This window comes from Lingula anatina, chromosome 9 (genome assembly GCF_051362555.1).
Source record: "Lingula anatina isolate TDL-2025a chromosome 9, LinAna3.0, whole genome shotgun sequence".
NCBI classification, from domain to species: domain Eukaryota; kingdom Metazoa; phylum Brachiopoda; class Lingulata; order Lingulida; family Lingulidae; genus Lingula; species Lingula anatina.
In genome coordinates this window covers 3,033,639-3,048,373 of record NC_141775.1, presented here as the reverse complement: position 1 = coordinate 3,048,373, position 14,735 = coordinate 3,033,639, and the positions used below count along the sequence as shown (strand labels likewise).

The following is a 14,735-nucleotide window of genomic DNA, read 5'->3' as shown; positions in this document are numbered from 1 at the left end:
AAACGTCTTATATTCTAACCTACTGTCACTTAGTTATGCCGGGAAGAGCACGCAATCTTCTCGATGTCCATCACTGAGGGATTGATCGATTTGAGCGCATGAAACAAAATGTGTCCCTCGTGGCCAATTAACAAATTATTAGAAGCAGGATTAATCAGAGCACGTGCAAATTCGTTGGCTGATTGGTCGTCCTGATTTGGTTTGAAACCCATCCACGTGCATGTTATGCAACTGCAAGGTATCATTGATGTCGAATGACGTCTCTTTCAGAAAATAAGCCCAAGTGACATTAGTATAATGATGACTAATTTGAAATAGACATCCGGTAATGCAAACCCAATCTAGGGATGGATACCTTACCTGGTTCTAAGTAAGCCAATTAGATGTATTAAAAATACAACGGTTGTTATACCGTATTCAGAGAGAGTTAACAGGGTTATGCGCCCATTTTACCAGTAAGGGCCCCTTTACACTGGACGGCGTCCTTTCTGCGTCCAGCAGTACGGGCCCATTTGAGAGTTAAAAAATTATAATACGTTACGTGCCAACAACTGGCCGATCATTGAGCATTCATTCTGATACAAAATCAATGCTCGTGTCTCCTTATTTAGACCACAGAGATGCCAAATTTCATGGTCGCAGAAAGGACGCAGAAAGGACGCCGTCCAGTGTAAAGGGGGTATAAACGAAAGAAAGATCAATAATAATAATAATAATAATAATAATAATAATAAGATGATGATGATGATAATGATGATAATGATGTTAGTACATGTAATAGTTCCATTAATATTTTATTTTAATTTCGGTGAATATAACATCAGTGATACTCAGTGGGCACTTTCACCCGGTACATGCACCAGTGCAGTGAGACACATGTTGTGAATACACGACGTACCCTTATGCCTTTCTTCCAGTACAACACTAACACACATATTTCAGCCTGTAGTCAGCGGTTTCAAAGAGAGGCCTGATTTTTCTAAAATAAATAAATAAATAAATAATAAATAACCACATTCTTACTTGTACATGTAGATGAACGGATTTATGAAATGGCATGCTGGGTTAAGACCTAATTTTGATATAGAGCGATCCTTTGCCGTTCAAACGGGCTATTGTTTCCAAACTGTCCAACCCCACCTGCGGGCCTTCGAATGAACCTTATGAAAACATTGCACTTCTTATCAATAAAGGTGAGACACGCGCCCTCCTTGCTTTCCTTTAACGTGACCTACATGTACTGTGAATGACCTACTTAACAGCGCGTGCTGTGTCGCGACACAGGTGAAGGCTGTGACAGTTTATAACTCCACAGGCTTTAGCATCTCTGTTCTCAACGTGGGGTTAAGGGCCTAATGATGTTATTATCAGCACATTAATGGAGATGTCAGTCCTGTCCGCCAGTGATGTAAGCAGCATTTGATCAAGAGGATGAAGCTGTGTACTCGCAATGAGGATACGGAGACACGGTGTTGTATTTAATGCTGTTTGCATGCCATATATTCTACCTGCAATTACCTGTACAGGTGAATCACGATGGTGAGTATCTTGTTGCAGCATAATTAGACATGTTCGCATGCGATGACAGTGATTTGCGTCTTGTTAACGTTATTCTAGAGAGTAACTGTTCGTGATGAGTAGAACATTTCAGTGGTTATGTTTCTATTCGTCCTCCTCTTCTTCCACTCGTTGATTCTTTCCTTCCCTCCGGGGTGCTCAAAAAATGAAAAGACCCCATGATTCACGGGTAGTAAGTGAGGGCAACTGTACGTACATGTATGATAATGCTATAGATATACTGGAACACATATCAGCTGCATTGTTTAATGTGTGTGTGTGTGTGTGTGTGTGTGTGTGTGTGTTTGTTTTATGCTAATAATTGCGTGTGGAAGTTAGGAGCCTTTCCTTCATCTCCCTCTTCTACATGTACTTCTCTCTCTCTCTCTCATAGAAGATTGTGTGTGTTTTGAAGGTTCTTGCAATATATAAATTCTGATTTCCATGCACAGTCAATGCAACAGCTTTTCATTTATTAATAATTGGCCTTTCCAGTACACACACATTATTTTGTTTCAGACAAGATGATACAGATATCGGAATGGCGATAAACTTACAATTAACTGCAACAGCCCTGGCCGCGTTAGTCGCATTGGTGGCAGTGACATACAGGGATGACTTTGACCCGTGTTTGTACTTTTATTCAATGGAGAACACCGAAAAATTATTTAAATTACTCTTCGATCCATATCCTCCCAAAGACATTTGTTTAGTTTACCTCTTGTAGAGTAGAGTATTAATTTGGTGACAATTATTCAGTTATTTTCAACGTATTTAAGAACGTAATACTACTCATGTTTTTCCTTTATATCATTTAAATGTGTTTCAAACCAACTAACCTAAACATACTCTAAGTTCCATTTGTCATTCTTTTCTAATTGGCAGGGGCACCCCAGCACCGAGCCCAGGTTGACAGACATGTACATGTACCTATTTTATATAAGTATCCTAGAGGACAGAGGAGGGAGACATAACAGACTGACCCATCTTTGTCTATATTATGATGTACATTCACATTTCAGCCGAAGTGAAGGGCAAGAGGGTTTTAGTGACCGAAGCTTCCACTGGCATTGGAGAACAGATGGCGTACCATTTTGCCAAGATGGGAGCAATTCTTGTCCTGGTTGACGGCAGAGAGAAAGCATTGAAAAAGGCACAGACACACAATGTCGCAAAATTTTTATCACCAAACGACATATTATTATTATTATTATTATTATTATTATTATTATTATTATTACTCGTAGTAGTAGTAGAAGTACACGTAGTAGCATTTTAGTTGTAGAATAAAATACCGTTTATAGCTATATTCATTGTACAGCCTCCATTACAAGCTGAGCGGAGAACAAATTTTGCCCAACTCGCACATATACCCGTCACCAAAAAGTGATATAATTGTAATTCATGAACACTGGCTTTTGGATTTGATGTTGACTGTCAAATATTTTCAAAACTCCGACTTAGAATGGAGTAAAGTGGGCGGAAAAAGTCCTCCAAGCAGTTGGATACTCGGTGCTATATAATTGCAATTGATAAGAGAAATTCAATTAATTAACTGATTATTAATGAGGTTTGTAACATTAAATCTTTTGAGAAGATGTTGCACTGTAATAGGGCCAACTTTTGATAACTCTATTTCGAAACAGCAAAATTAATAAGATACATTTAGGATTTAAGAAACACTCATTATTCCAGTGGGATAAAGCGTGTGTAAGGTACGTCAATAATGACTTTTTTGTTGTCATCTGAGGGGTTTCAGCATCGGATTGTTCACAAATAACTTCTTAATTTAAGGGAACTTTATCTATAGGTACAAAAAGAATGTAAGAAACTTTCTCCAAATCCATCACCAAACCACGTGTATGTGGTGACAGATATGTCCAAGATGGCGGACACAGAGAGGGTGGTTAAGGTAAGTACAAGTAGCGGTTTATATCTAGAATGGATAATTACGAGTTTCATTAAGTTCCGAATGATCACTTCAATCAACGATTTTTTTTTTTATTATAGTCGAATGCCAGAAGCAAGAAACGCCGCGTTGTTGAAAAAATAAAGAAAAAGTACTTTGAGTGCAGGCATATATTTATTTGGCGTTCCTTTTAGATTTATGATTAATGGATATTTGCAGAGTTAACACATGTCAATTCTGTTTTTTGGGACCATTTGATTGTTTATATATATTGAAAGTAAGGGCGCGAAATTCAATACCTTGACCGTGGAGTAAAAAGTTAAGAAATAGAATCGAAAAGACAATCAATTCTTACAGTTTACCAATTTTCAGTTTGCAGAAGAGCGGCTTGGTGGTTTAGACATATTAGTTCTGACACACGCCTTGATAACTATCTGTAACCCTTGGCTGGGGACCAAGGCCAATCTTAGTATCCTAGCAACGGGGATGGATATAGGCTTCCGGTCACATGTTCACCTGGCATCGCACGCACTTCCCCTGCTGCTGAAGAGCCGCGGTCGAATCGCTGTTGTTACCTCAATGGCTGGTATTTATATATCAATATGGGAAATGGGTTATTCGAAAGCAAATGGAATTTCTTTATGTCATCAGTATTTATTTACTTATTTATTTATTTATTATTATTATAATTTTTTCTTATTCAGTATGTTTTTTCCTTTCGAGTCTTGGTCACCTTGTACAGACATCCGTGCAGGCAGTTGTGATGAATCTGTAAACTTACGGGAAATGAATGACAAATAAGCGATATTAAAAAAAATGATATGATACATGCATAGCTTTTAAATCGACTCCAAATATTTGGCCACAGGAAAAAATCCCTAAGACAAGCCACTTTTTGTGAAGCCTGTAATTATGATTGCGTTTTAGGTGCAATGAACTCTCCCCATATGTCAGTGTACACCGCTTCAAAGAACGCTCTGGCGGGTTTCTTCAGCGTTCTACACAAGGATTTGATGACAAAGAAATCTGGGGTATCTGTCACACTGTGCAGCATTGGGGGATCAAGTAAGACGGAGTTATGGACTTATAAGGACATTATCAACATTTTGAAAATCAAAAAATAAAACAGCTAGTTTCTTAAATTTCGGCCTTTATAGGCATTATAAACAGTTTTTAGAATAAAAAATAAAACAACTTGTATCGAAGGTTTCGGCCTTAAAAGGCATTACCAACAATTCTTCATAATAAATTTAACACCTAGTTTCGTGTTTTCGTGTTGTGTGATATGAATATGACGTGTTTAATTAATTTGCTTTCCATCTTTCAATGATCTTTGGAATTTGAGAAAACGTTACGGTCATATAACAGAGAGAAATCCAATAAAATTATTTTGCTTGGAATAAGGTACATGTAATTTGGCATCTGAAATTCGAAGAAACGTATCGCAAAGACAAGCAAAGTCCGTTCTAGGGATCTCTTGGCGCCAATGATTCGTTGCAAAAACCTTTTTACATTTAAATATTAAAATGTTACGCCTATTTTTAAATTAATTTTACTATGAAACACACTAGCTATATTAAAATATAATTTCTTTTTCTTTTTCAGCTACAGAAATTGTCCTACAGTTCATCCGAAGTCTTTTCTACGGCCACAGACAAGGAGAACTCCACCTAGAGGATCCGCGCGTGGTTTCCATGGAAATCATTCAAGCCACAATGGCGCGAAAACATGAAATATACACAAGCGTTGACACGTGGAGCTTGCTCGTGCCAGGCCCTCGCACAGATTGTACCACCCAGAGGTTTAGACCTGCTGGCCCTGCCTGCATTACTTATTGCTCACTGCCGCCATGACATAAAAACATGAACTATACATTGCATATTTGATTTGTCTATTGCCAATTGTACAAAAGAACTGTCATAAAATCTATGTGTACAAAGGTGAAAATCATTTTTGTGTATTTTGACAAAGACTCAAATCTTTCAAATAAAAGTCAAGTAAGTTGTAAGCAATAATAACATATAAAAGTGAAATTCCGTTTAATATTGCTAAATAAGTATCGATAAAGATAGTAATAACTGAAAAGACTTGAACCACAGTTGCGAACATATTCAGCGGACAACCAATCCAGCCACTTCCTGGTTGACTTACTGGTAGAGTAGTGAGATCTACTATTATAGTGAAACAAAACCAGTGGTGAATTTAATTTACTGTCTCGCATCCGAAGTGAAACGACCATCATTGGCTGAAACGTGATCCATTTTGATCAGAACATTTGTGCACTGTCGCTGTAGAATATGCGAAATGTCAATAATGACATAATTAGAAATAGATAAATGCATTATAATTAATACAGGTATAATAGAAATACTGCTGTGCTTAATTGGTATATTTTTCTTCTCTAGATTTCGCATTTCGCAACATCATGAAGCACTATATACATGTATTGCAAAATAGTATACTGGAATTAGATTTCTGGCGGAGGTGCATTCGGCCCTCGACTTTCCGGCCGTGCAGGCGCGGCGTTAACTGGCATCGGCGCCGGCATCTCGCGCTGAAACATAAAGTGATACATTTTAAACCATGAAATTACATCATCACTTTCCGTAATCGCAATAGTTATCTTGATTTGGGAGTTTTGGCTTACAATGATTAATATTTTTCATTTTTTTAATTGACCCAGTGTGTTCAAATGGCTGTAACTGCTTATTTCACTGCTTCCATGTTAATCTTCACAAAATATTTTCACGCTTTTCACGCTCATTTTGGTTCTCGACTGCAGGATATTTTTGGCAATTCACCATCAGTTTTTAAAATAATTCTCTACTTAATAAAATTGACATTACAGAGAATTTTTAAGAGCTGTATAACTGTAAAACCCTTTGTGTGGCCGAGGTCGCCCCTGCCGCTTCTCATCAGGAAATATTTTTTCCCCTTCCGTGAAACGCCCCTATTGCACAAGGTGTTGCCTTTGATCTTTAAATGATCCACTTCCTACTCTCTTTGTTATATCAAATTATTGACATAATTATAGTATTATAGGATTACTGGTATTCAGAAGTGGGCTTACCTTTTCACAACAGTGGCACACGCTTAAGGCACAGAGTATGAAGGATGTCAGTGACAACATTCCCTCGAGAACGGCGAGTGAAACCATGATCACATACATACTTATTAGCACCGTCCACGCCTGAAAGTAGAATATTGTCGTTATTTCATCCTTGGCCTATTGTATAGATCCCTTTTGTTGACGTTTTAATAACTCATTTTACCTGATGTTTTCTTTTTTTTTTTCAAATAACGTTCTTAACAACTTAGACATTCTTATAGGCACTCCACTTTGGAAAGCATGTGCTCTCTCAGATACAGATTACCAGAGTCGTAAATTGGGAAAGATACAAACTTGCTATTTTTGAACGGATATTAACGTAACCAACCTGCACTGAATTCGTGCATGTGCAAATACGTAGGAGTGAGTTTGTCGGAGAGAGAGAGAGAGAGAGAAGGGAAGAGATGAGGACATACCGGGGTATATGTCCAATCTTTGTCGAAGGCTCCACTGACATTTCTCATATCAGACAGTGAGAAGATTAATAACGGTCCAAAGGCAGCCAAGGCAGCAACGGCTGACGCAGTCATGTAGAAACCGATCTGTAACCCACAGTTTATCAGTATAAATGTCAAAGTGAAGGAACATATGCCTAGAAACGCACTACGATGGAGTCCTCATTACATCTGGATATTTACATAAACACTTCTGATTTTAATACTCAATACCAAAGTTGGGATATATGCCATCTAAAATGTGATAAACAGTCTCCCTCCAAAGTTTATAATTTTGGTTTATCTAATAAGCTACCTGTATCTTGCTTCATTGTAAAAAAATAAGAAAAATGTAGAAAAATTGTTGACATATACCAAGCATGTATTTCTTCTTTTGGCTATTACTCCAAACAATCCAGTGATGATGAACTGAAAAGACAGACAACTGCTTGAATAAATGTGTTTTAATGTCTCTTTCTCTCTCTCTCCTTCTCTCTCTCTCTCTCTCTCACACACACACACAGTATTAGTAAATATGCTGATAAAGTAGAATGTAGATTAAATATAGAATTTAAATAAAATAAGACAGCAAGGCTTTCAAATGTACAGACAAAAAGAAGAAAATAATGATGCACAAATGATACTATTTTGATAATTTTCATGCAATTACACATATTGGGGAATATACGGATATTAGGGACATGATGAGCATTAGTCATAAGCACATGAAAGTTCAAAGTAACATCTTGAAAATGTCATGATGTGAAAAATTTACGTAACAAAAAGAATGTGATCAAGCTACATGTTTTTCATATGTGAAAATTTAATATTCACCAAAAAAAAAAAAAAAAATGAATAACTTCCAGAAAAAGATACCAATTACCAGTTTTCCAATTCAAGCTGTATTTCAGTCCTTTGTTTCTTTTCTGTAAGTTGGTGAATGGTTAGTTGCATGTTTTAATTAATGGCCATTAGGGCAGCAGTGTCCAAACAGCTTTTTTTTATTTGGTGCAATGTGACATAATGCTGAACAGCACAATCACTACCAATTCTATATAATGCACTGCAGCTAACATATATATATTTAGAACTTGTAACTAGCAAAAGTGTACAGGCCCACGGAAATCCGAAGTCACAAACGACAGACGTAGGTGGTGGCCAGTATGTACAGACACGATTTGTCTGTACATAAAAAACCAAAAGGCAGAAAATAAGACAATCAAAACTCGAATCGTTTTCGAAAATTAATAACAGAACCAAAACTGCCATATTACCAAAAATCCACCAGAAAGCACCATCCACCAACGCGCATTTATCGAACTGGGATTAAAGTCAGGATATCTCGTTGTAGGTGGCCAGGGAGGGTTGTTGTGATCGGTTTTAAAGAACGCCGGTAGATCAATGGCAAAACAGATGCCTAAGGCCAAACAGATCACCCCCACGGCTATATGCAGGACGCCGATGTATTTCAGGGTTTTTTGTTTATAGGAATGGTTCGTGCGGTTACTGAAATTGTGAAGCAAGAGACAATTAATAGAAGTGATTGAATAATTTTAATAACTATTTTAATACAATGAGTAGATTTAAATGTTACTGTTTATGCTATTGGTAATGCATGTGTTAAAACCTGTACTAGAAATATTATCAAATCCCCTATGACAAATCGATTTTGTATTCACCCCTAAGTATCACTCACTTTGAAAAAAAATTATTTTGTGTGTAAACACACACACACACACACACACACACACACACACCAAAACACGCACATAGCGCGCATGCACATTACACACACACACAGACACCTTACATTCACTCAGGTATCACATACCTGGCTACATTTACATGTACATCCGAGTAAGGTGGCGGTAAGAGCGGGTCCCTCTCAGTTGGCGACGTAGACATGATTTTCAGTCTCAGTCTCCACTAGACAGTTGATTGGCTCTACAAAGGAACCTAGACGATTCACCGGAATTACCGATTGTTCACCTGTTTTGATACACTTCCGATATTAAGAGAGTCTCTAAAAAATGGCTTCCAAAGTCCCAGCTTTGCACCAAGACAAATAATGATAAGCTCATTGACATGCGCATGCGTGTAACTATTCTCATCGATCGTCTAATCTCGTCGATCGTGTAACTATTCTCATCGATCGTCTAATCTCGTCGATCGTGTAACTATTCTCATCGATCGTTTATTCTCGTCGATCGTCTCATCGATCGATCGTCAGAGGGCGCTGCGGTAGCAACACGTGCTTCTGTCTGTCAATCACGCAATTTTTTTACTCAGCCAGCCATGGTCAGAGTTGAAAACAACTAGAAAATAATGTCCCTACAACCGAATAGATTTTAATTATTAGCAACTAAAATTGAAATTGTTGAGAAAATGTTCTTATTTCACTAGCAATCATTTTGTTGTCTGCCATTTTGATAGTCATGTAATAGGCCTATGTGCTACCGCAGCGCCCTCTGACGATCGATCGATGAGACGATCGACGAGAATAGACGATCGATGAGAATAGTTACACGATCGACGAGATTAATCGATCGATGAGAATAGTTACACGATCGACGAGATTAGTTCCAGGCGATCGACGAGATTAGACGATCGACGAGAATAGTTACACGATCGACGAAAATAGTGACAGCACTGGTTTTAATACACCATAGATGAGAAATGTTTGACAATTGAATTGACGAAAGTAGATGTTGAATTTATGACAGGATCGTTTAAACTTGAAACTGAATCGATGAGAAGGCAATGAATCGACGAAACATAACTGAATCGACGACATGATTTTTTGCCCTTTTGGCCGCCCATAGGAATTCCCCTGATCAGCCAGGCTGTGTTTATTCTAAGGTATCGGCTGATACGCACAAGGTACTAAGCCATGCTAGCAAACTGTTTGTTGATGAGGTGAACGTATTAGATTAAACTAAAGGTTGTGCAAGACAAAACATTTCTCGTTGCTTGTAATTGGTTTCTTAATAACGAGCCCGCGCTGGCAATGAGCACCATCTGATGTGTTATCTGTGGCGGGATGCAGGAATTGTGGATCTTCTACCTAGCACGTTGCTAAGACATTATATTGTGATAGAAACTTTGTAGCCACGTGATCCGAACATGACGTGTTTACTGGGTAGCAACCAATGTTACCATCAGATCCACAGTCTATTCGAGTTACCCAGAAGTTGTTCCACTTACGTACCCCAATACCTGGGTTTATCATACTTGATCCTGGATTTTTATCCCACCATCCCTGCCACAACCAATTTTTAAAGATATCAGATGTTATCAGCCGTATTTTACTCGTTTTAGATTTATTTTAATACAAATTGATTTTTAAAGAAAACAAATCATTTTAGAGAAGCTTCGTATAGTAAGCCATTAACTACGAGAGCTCTATAAGACGGGCTCCAGTTAATCAGCAGATATAAATAGCACGTCAATTAAGTTACCAACCGCCCCACCGAAACTTAGTAGTTACTCCAGTTTCTCATTGTGGTCTGAATGAGAATTAACACCCCGTTAATGACGGGAATGCCGTTCCAACAGTTCCAAAGGGCCTTTAGATCATCTGACAGAGACCCCCTTCAGCGCAGTCTACCCTTATCTCATTCAAAAATAACTTCACAAGTACTGAGGTGGTGACCACGACAAGCAAGAGGAAAAAGCAGACAATGCCACTATGCAACACAACATATAAATGAGCATAATGTAAATGAATTAATAAAGAGCGTGTATTTTTGACATGAATTTAGCAAAATGTATCTTTAAGGGCAATCCATGGCATGGATTTCTGGGCACCAACAATTCGTTTCCAAAAAATTTCTATATTCAAGTATTTAAATAATATTACACGTTTTCCTTTTCAATTTACTGAAACACAAGATTATTTAATGTAGTTTTATTTGTTTCTTTTTTTTCAGCAACGGAAGTTATCCCGGACTTCATTGGAATTCGTTTCTACGGAAACAGACAAGGAGAACGCCACCTAGAGGGTCAGTGCGTGGTTTCCATGGAGATCATTCAAGTCACCATGGCGCGAAAACATGAAATGTACACTAATGTTTGCATTTTGAACATGCTGGCAGGCTCTCGTACAGATTATACCACACAAATATCTCAGTTAAATCAATTTGTTGTCTGAATTACTCAATCATTTTCCATTTTGATCAGAAGTGTCGTTTCAGAATAACAGAAATAATGAAATGGTGATAATGAGGAAAATAAAAAGAATTAAACATGCTGATAAACACTTGTGTAAAAGAAATAACGCTTTTCTAAATTGGTATATTTTTCTTCTCTTGACCCCACATTTCGCACCATCATAATACGTTATATAATACGTTTTGGCAAATAGTCCCTAGTTTCTGGCGGAAGTGCACTTGGCCCTCGGGTTTCCGGTCGCACAGAAGCGGCGTAACCTAACATCTAGACCGGCACCTCGCGCTGAAAATGAAAACAATTCATTTCAACCCTATGTGTCATAATACTAGGCACCTAAATCTGAAAGTTACAGATCACAATTCAGGTCTGTCATTTTCATTTCTTCACCTTTAGATCGCTCCTGCTGCTTGTCATCAGGATTTTTCAAAATATATAATTTACCTTCCACAAAGCGTTGCCTTTGGTCTTTAAATGATCCTTTACCTAGTCTCTTTGTAATATAATTATTGGCATAAGCATATACAAGATCACTTTTGGTATTCAAAAGTGGCCTAACATCAAGATTCACCAATACTTACCTTTTCATAACAGAGACACACATTTAAGGCACAGAGTATGAGGGATGTCAGTGACAACGACCCTTCGAGTACGGCGAGTGAAGCCATGATCCCACACTCACACATCAGCACCGTCCACTCCTGAAATTAAAATTATTTTTATTTTCTTTTTTTCAATCGCACAGATCCCTGTCTGTTGATGTTTTTATAAGTCATTCTTCCTCTTTTTTTGTTTCTTTTTCAAATAAGATTCTACGCATTCTTAGGCTAGTGCCCAATCCTTCCTGTTGGAGAGCATATGATCTTTCAGATAGAGATTATCATAAGTTGTAAATGGGGATGGATAACTATATTTTAAGCTAATAATAACGTAACCAATCCGCATTTTTAAAATGCGTGCATGTGTGTGTGTAGGAGTTAATGTGTGTGTGTGTGTGTGTGTGTGTGTGAGAGAGAGAGAGAGAGAGAGAGAGAGAGAGAGAGAGAGGGCAAAATAACATACCCGGCTATATTCTGCATCATCTTTGAAGGCTCCACCTACATTCCTCAGGTCATTTAGCGACAAGATCAATAATGGACCAAAAGCGACCAAGGCAGCAACGACTGATGCAGTCATGTAGAAACTGATCTGAAACCCGCAGCTTATGAGTTTACTAGTACGTCAGTGTTGTGTGTGTGTGTGTGTGTGTGTGTGTTAAAAAAAACCTCTACGATATAAACAAAACTTTATCTGTATTTTATATTGATTATAATATAGTTATTTAAAAATATCAATAAAATCATGAAACGAGATAGAGAGTCTCCCATACCCATAATAGGGATTAAGTTTACGTTGAGGCTTAAAGTCTGTCATTTCATTCATAAATGTTTTATATCTAGCTGTCTTGCTATCTTCTAAAGATAAAAGAAACCTATAGAAAATTTATCGACACATACCAAACATGTATTTCTTCTTCGGGCTAAAACTCCAAAGATTCCGGTAATGATGAACTGCAATGACAGACAACTATTTGAATGAATTTGTTTTAATGAATTTATGTCTAATTAAAAGACCCTTTCCTCCCTCCCACCTCTCTCTCTCTCTCTCTCTCTCTCTCTCTCTCTCTCTCTCTCTCTCTCTCTCTCACACACACACACACACTCTCCCTCTGACATTCTTAAAAAAGGTGGTTAAGTATGAACACGACAAAAAGACATAATATTAAACAGAAAAAGACAGAAAAGAAGGTCATCAAAACTATGCAAAAGACTGTTAAAATGACAACAGAGCCAAAGCCGTCATACAGTATTACCAAAGATCCGGCAATCACTCCCATCGAGGAACTGGCATTGTTCTTACTGTACGGATCAAATACGTCTGGCCAAGGGGAGGAGTGATGGATGGTTTTAAAGAACGACAGAAGATCAAAAGCAAAACAGACGCCTAGGAAAGAACAAAACATTCCCACGACTATATGCAGGACGCCGATGCATCTCAGCGTTTTTTCTTTATAGGAATGATTTTGGCGACTGTGCTCGCTGAAACTGAAGCAAGAGACGTAATTAATAGTAGTGGTTGGAAAACACGTTTGGCTCATACATGTAAATTTCAAATAATTATATGGAGTTAGTTGGATGGAATTCAATATAATATGTTATTAATATCCCCGGTGTATAAGACTGTTCTAGAAATAATATCAAAATTCCAAATGATATTTCACTCATTAGTCCATATATCACACAAACTAGGCCCCTATGAGAAAAAAGAAGATTTAGTCTTGAAATGCACGCAAGCATGCAAGCACCAATTATTCATGTGCTGCAGATCTGAGTGGAATAACGTGCGATTAAGCACGCACGCGCGCGTACACACACAGTTACACACACACACACACACACACACACACACACACACACATGCCTCCCATTTTTACAGGTGTAACAGACCTGTATGGATCAACTTGGGAGTAAGCCGGCGGCAAGAGCGGGTTCAATTCTGTTGGCAACTTCGACATATTTTAAGGAGTCCCTTTTTTTGACGGCTGACTAGACCTACAAAGAAACCATGATTATTCACCGGAATTATCCTGCTTTTCCCAGCTTCACATTTGTCATTTCAGAAATCCCTTTATAAGGGTGTCCAATGTCCAAGCGTTAGTTTCAAAGGGACCGGAACGGTGGAGGCTCCGGTTTCCATCGATATATATTATCAGCAAATTGATTGCATGTCAAACTGAGATATATGAACAAAGTGCCCAAAAAATACTTACCGGTAATAGTAACTTAATAGTAACTTAGTAGTAACTTAATAGTAATTGTGGCCTGAAGTACATTCACCTCCCTAAAATGACAAAAGTGCTGTTATAATTCAGATTCCAAATGTCCTCTTAATCAGCTGACGTGTATCAGGGACCATTCCCACAGATATTTGGATCGATCTATCTCCCTGGGGAGTAGCACTAAATTGTTGTCAACTTGACCGGCTTTAATGTCTAGTAAAGCTGTTAGGCGGTAATTATCTTTACCCCTAGCTTATTCGGCAGGCGTGGAAGACATTCAGTTGACAGTAATTTAGTGAGACTCCCCAGATAGATCGATCGATCCAGATGGATCGCTCTAAGCATGGGAACCGAGTCTTACTTTTAGTGCAGTTCCCCATTATCTTGTTTAAAAATAACTTAATGATACAAATTCATCAGTACAAAGCGATCGGAGATACCTTGTTAATCTTACATGTATATAAATCGCTGGTGCACCCAGTTTCTTGCACATTCAAAATAAAGACCACATGCATATAAATAAACCAAATTAAACACTCGATCAGCCAAAAAAGGATTTAAATGCACTTTCTTTAAATGTTTGGTTGTAAAAGTGACCTACATTCTGTCCCTTCAATTCGTAAAAGTTAGCCAAGTGACGTAATAATTTACACGAGTGGTGCATGACTGCTGCACCCGAAGCTGAAAAATTATTCAAATGAGTGTTGGCGAGATATTATATTATATATTTATTTATTTATT

General features: G+C 37.9%; 3 protein-coding genes across 4 annotated transcripts; 1 reads left to right on the top strand and 2 right to left on the bottom strand.

The window, feature by feature from the left end:
* The first annotated feature begins 1,236 nt into the window (after positions 1 to 1,236).
* Positions 1,237 to 5,499, top strand: LOC106179027 (hydroxysteroid 11-beta-dehydrogenase 1-like protein). 2 transcript variants are annotated; one of them, XM_013562516.2, is made up of 7 exons: positions 1,241 to 1,539; positions 2,077 to 2,186; positions 2,580 to 2,710; positions 3,368 to 3,469; positions 3,839 to 4,052; positions 4,394 to 4,531; positions 5,072 to 5,499. In XM_013562516.2, the coding sequence occupies exons 2-7, from the start codon at positions 2,099 to 2,101 to the stop codon at positions 5,317 to 5,319; spliced, it is 921 nt and encodes a 306-aa protein (XP_013417970.2). In that variant the 5' UTR covers positions 1,241 to 1,539; positions 2,077 to 2,098; the 3' UTR covers positions 5,320 to 5,499. The 2 variants fall into 2 exon arrangements, with proteins under 2 accessions (XP_086851995.1, XP_013417970.2); XM_086995869.1 differs by lacking the exon at positions 2,077 to 2,186 and having other exon boundaries at positions 1,237 to 1,539.
* Positions 5,491 to 9,235, bottom strand: LOC106179030 (uncharacterized). The gene is made up of 6 exons (XM_086995870.1): positions 8,841 to 9,235; positions 8,284 to 8,515; positions 7,385 to 7,438; positions 6,992 to 7,117; positions 6,537 to 6,656; positions 5,491 to 6,020 (listed from the first exon to the last, which is right to left on the bottom strand). Exons 1-6 carry the CDS (start codon positions 8,912 to 8,914, stop codon positions 5,934 to 5,936), a joined length of 693 nt encoding a protein of 230 aa, XP_086851996.1. The 5' UTR covers positions 8,915 to 9,235; the 3' UTR covers positions 5,491 to 5,933.
* A 1,694-nt stretch (positions 9,236 to 10,929) lies between these two features.
* LOC106179035 (uncharacterized) lies at positions 10,930 to 14,735 on the bottom strand. Its single transcript, XM_086996048.1, has 7 exons — positions 13,986 to 14,735; positions 13,663 to 13,767; positions 13,029 to 13,260; positions 12,673 to 12,726; positions 12,239 to 12,364; positions 11,758 to 11,877; positions 10,930 to 11,461 (listed from the first exon to the last, which is right to left on the bottom strand). Exons 2-7 carry the CDS (start codon positions 13,728 to 13,730, stop codon positions 11,444 to 11,446), a joined length of 618 nt encoding a protein of 205 aa, XP_086852174.1. The 5' UTR covers positions 13,731 to 13,767; positions 13,986 to 14,735; the 3' UTR covers positions 10,930 to 11,443.

What these genes read in the sequence shown, in the direction of transcription:
- LOC106179027 (XM_013562516.2), top strand. Translation starts at nt 2,099, where the DNA reads ATGGCGATAAACTTACAATTAACTGCAACAGCCCTGGCCGCGTTAGTC. An exon ending in CAGGGATGACTTTGACCCGT is followed by an intron (nt 2,187 to 2,579) that starts GTTTGTACTTTT and finishes TTCACATTTCAG; the next exon opens with CCGAAGTGAAGGGCAAGAGG. An exon ending in TGTTGTTACCTCAATGGCTG is followed by an intron (nt 4,053 to 4,393) that starts GTATTTATATAT and finishes ATTGCGTTTTAG; the next exon opens with GTGCAATGAACTCTCCCCAT.
- LOC106179030 (XM_086995870.1), bottom strand. Translation starts at nt 8,914, where the DNA reads ATGTCTACGTCGCCAACTGAGAGGGACCCGCTCTTACCGCCACCTTAC. An exon ending in TGCTTTCTGGTGGATTTTTG is followed by an intron (nt 7,439 to 8,283) that starts GTAATATGGCAG and finishes CTGTCTTTTCAG; the next exon opens with TTCATCATCACTGGATTGTT. An exon ending in AAGATTGGACATATACCCCG is followed by an intron (nt 6,657 to 6,991) that starts GTATGTCCTCAT and finishes TTCTACTTTCAG; the next exon opens with GCGTGGACGGTGCTAATAAG.
- LOC106179035 (XM_086996048.1), bottom strand. Translation starts at nt 13,730, where the DNA reads ATGTCGAAGTTGCCAACAGAATTGAACCCGCTCTTGCCGCCGGCTTAC. An exon ending in GAAGAAGAAATACATGTTTG is followed by an intron (nt 12,365 to 12,672) that starts GTATGTGTCGAT and finishes TGCGGGTTTCAG; the next exon opens with ATCAGTTTCTACATGACTGC. An exon ending in ATGATGCAGAATATAGCCGG is followed by an intron (nt 11,878 to 12,238) that starts GTATGTTATTTT and finishes TTTTAATTTCAG; the next exon opens with GAGTGGACGGTGCTGATGTG.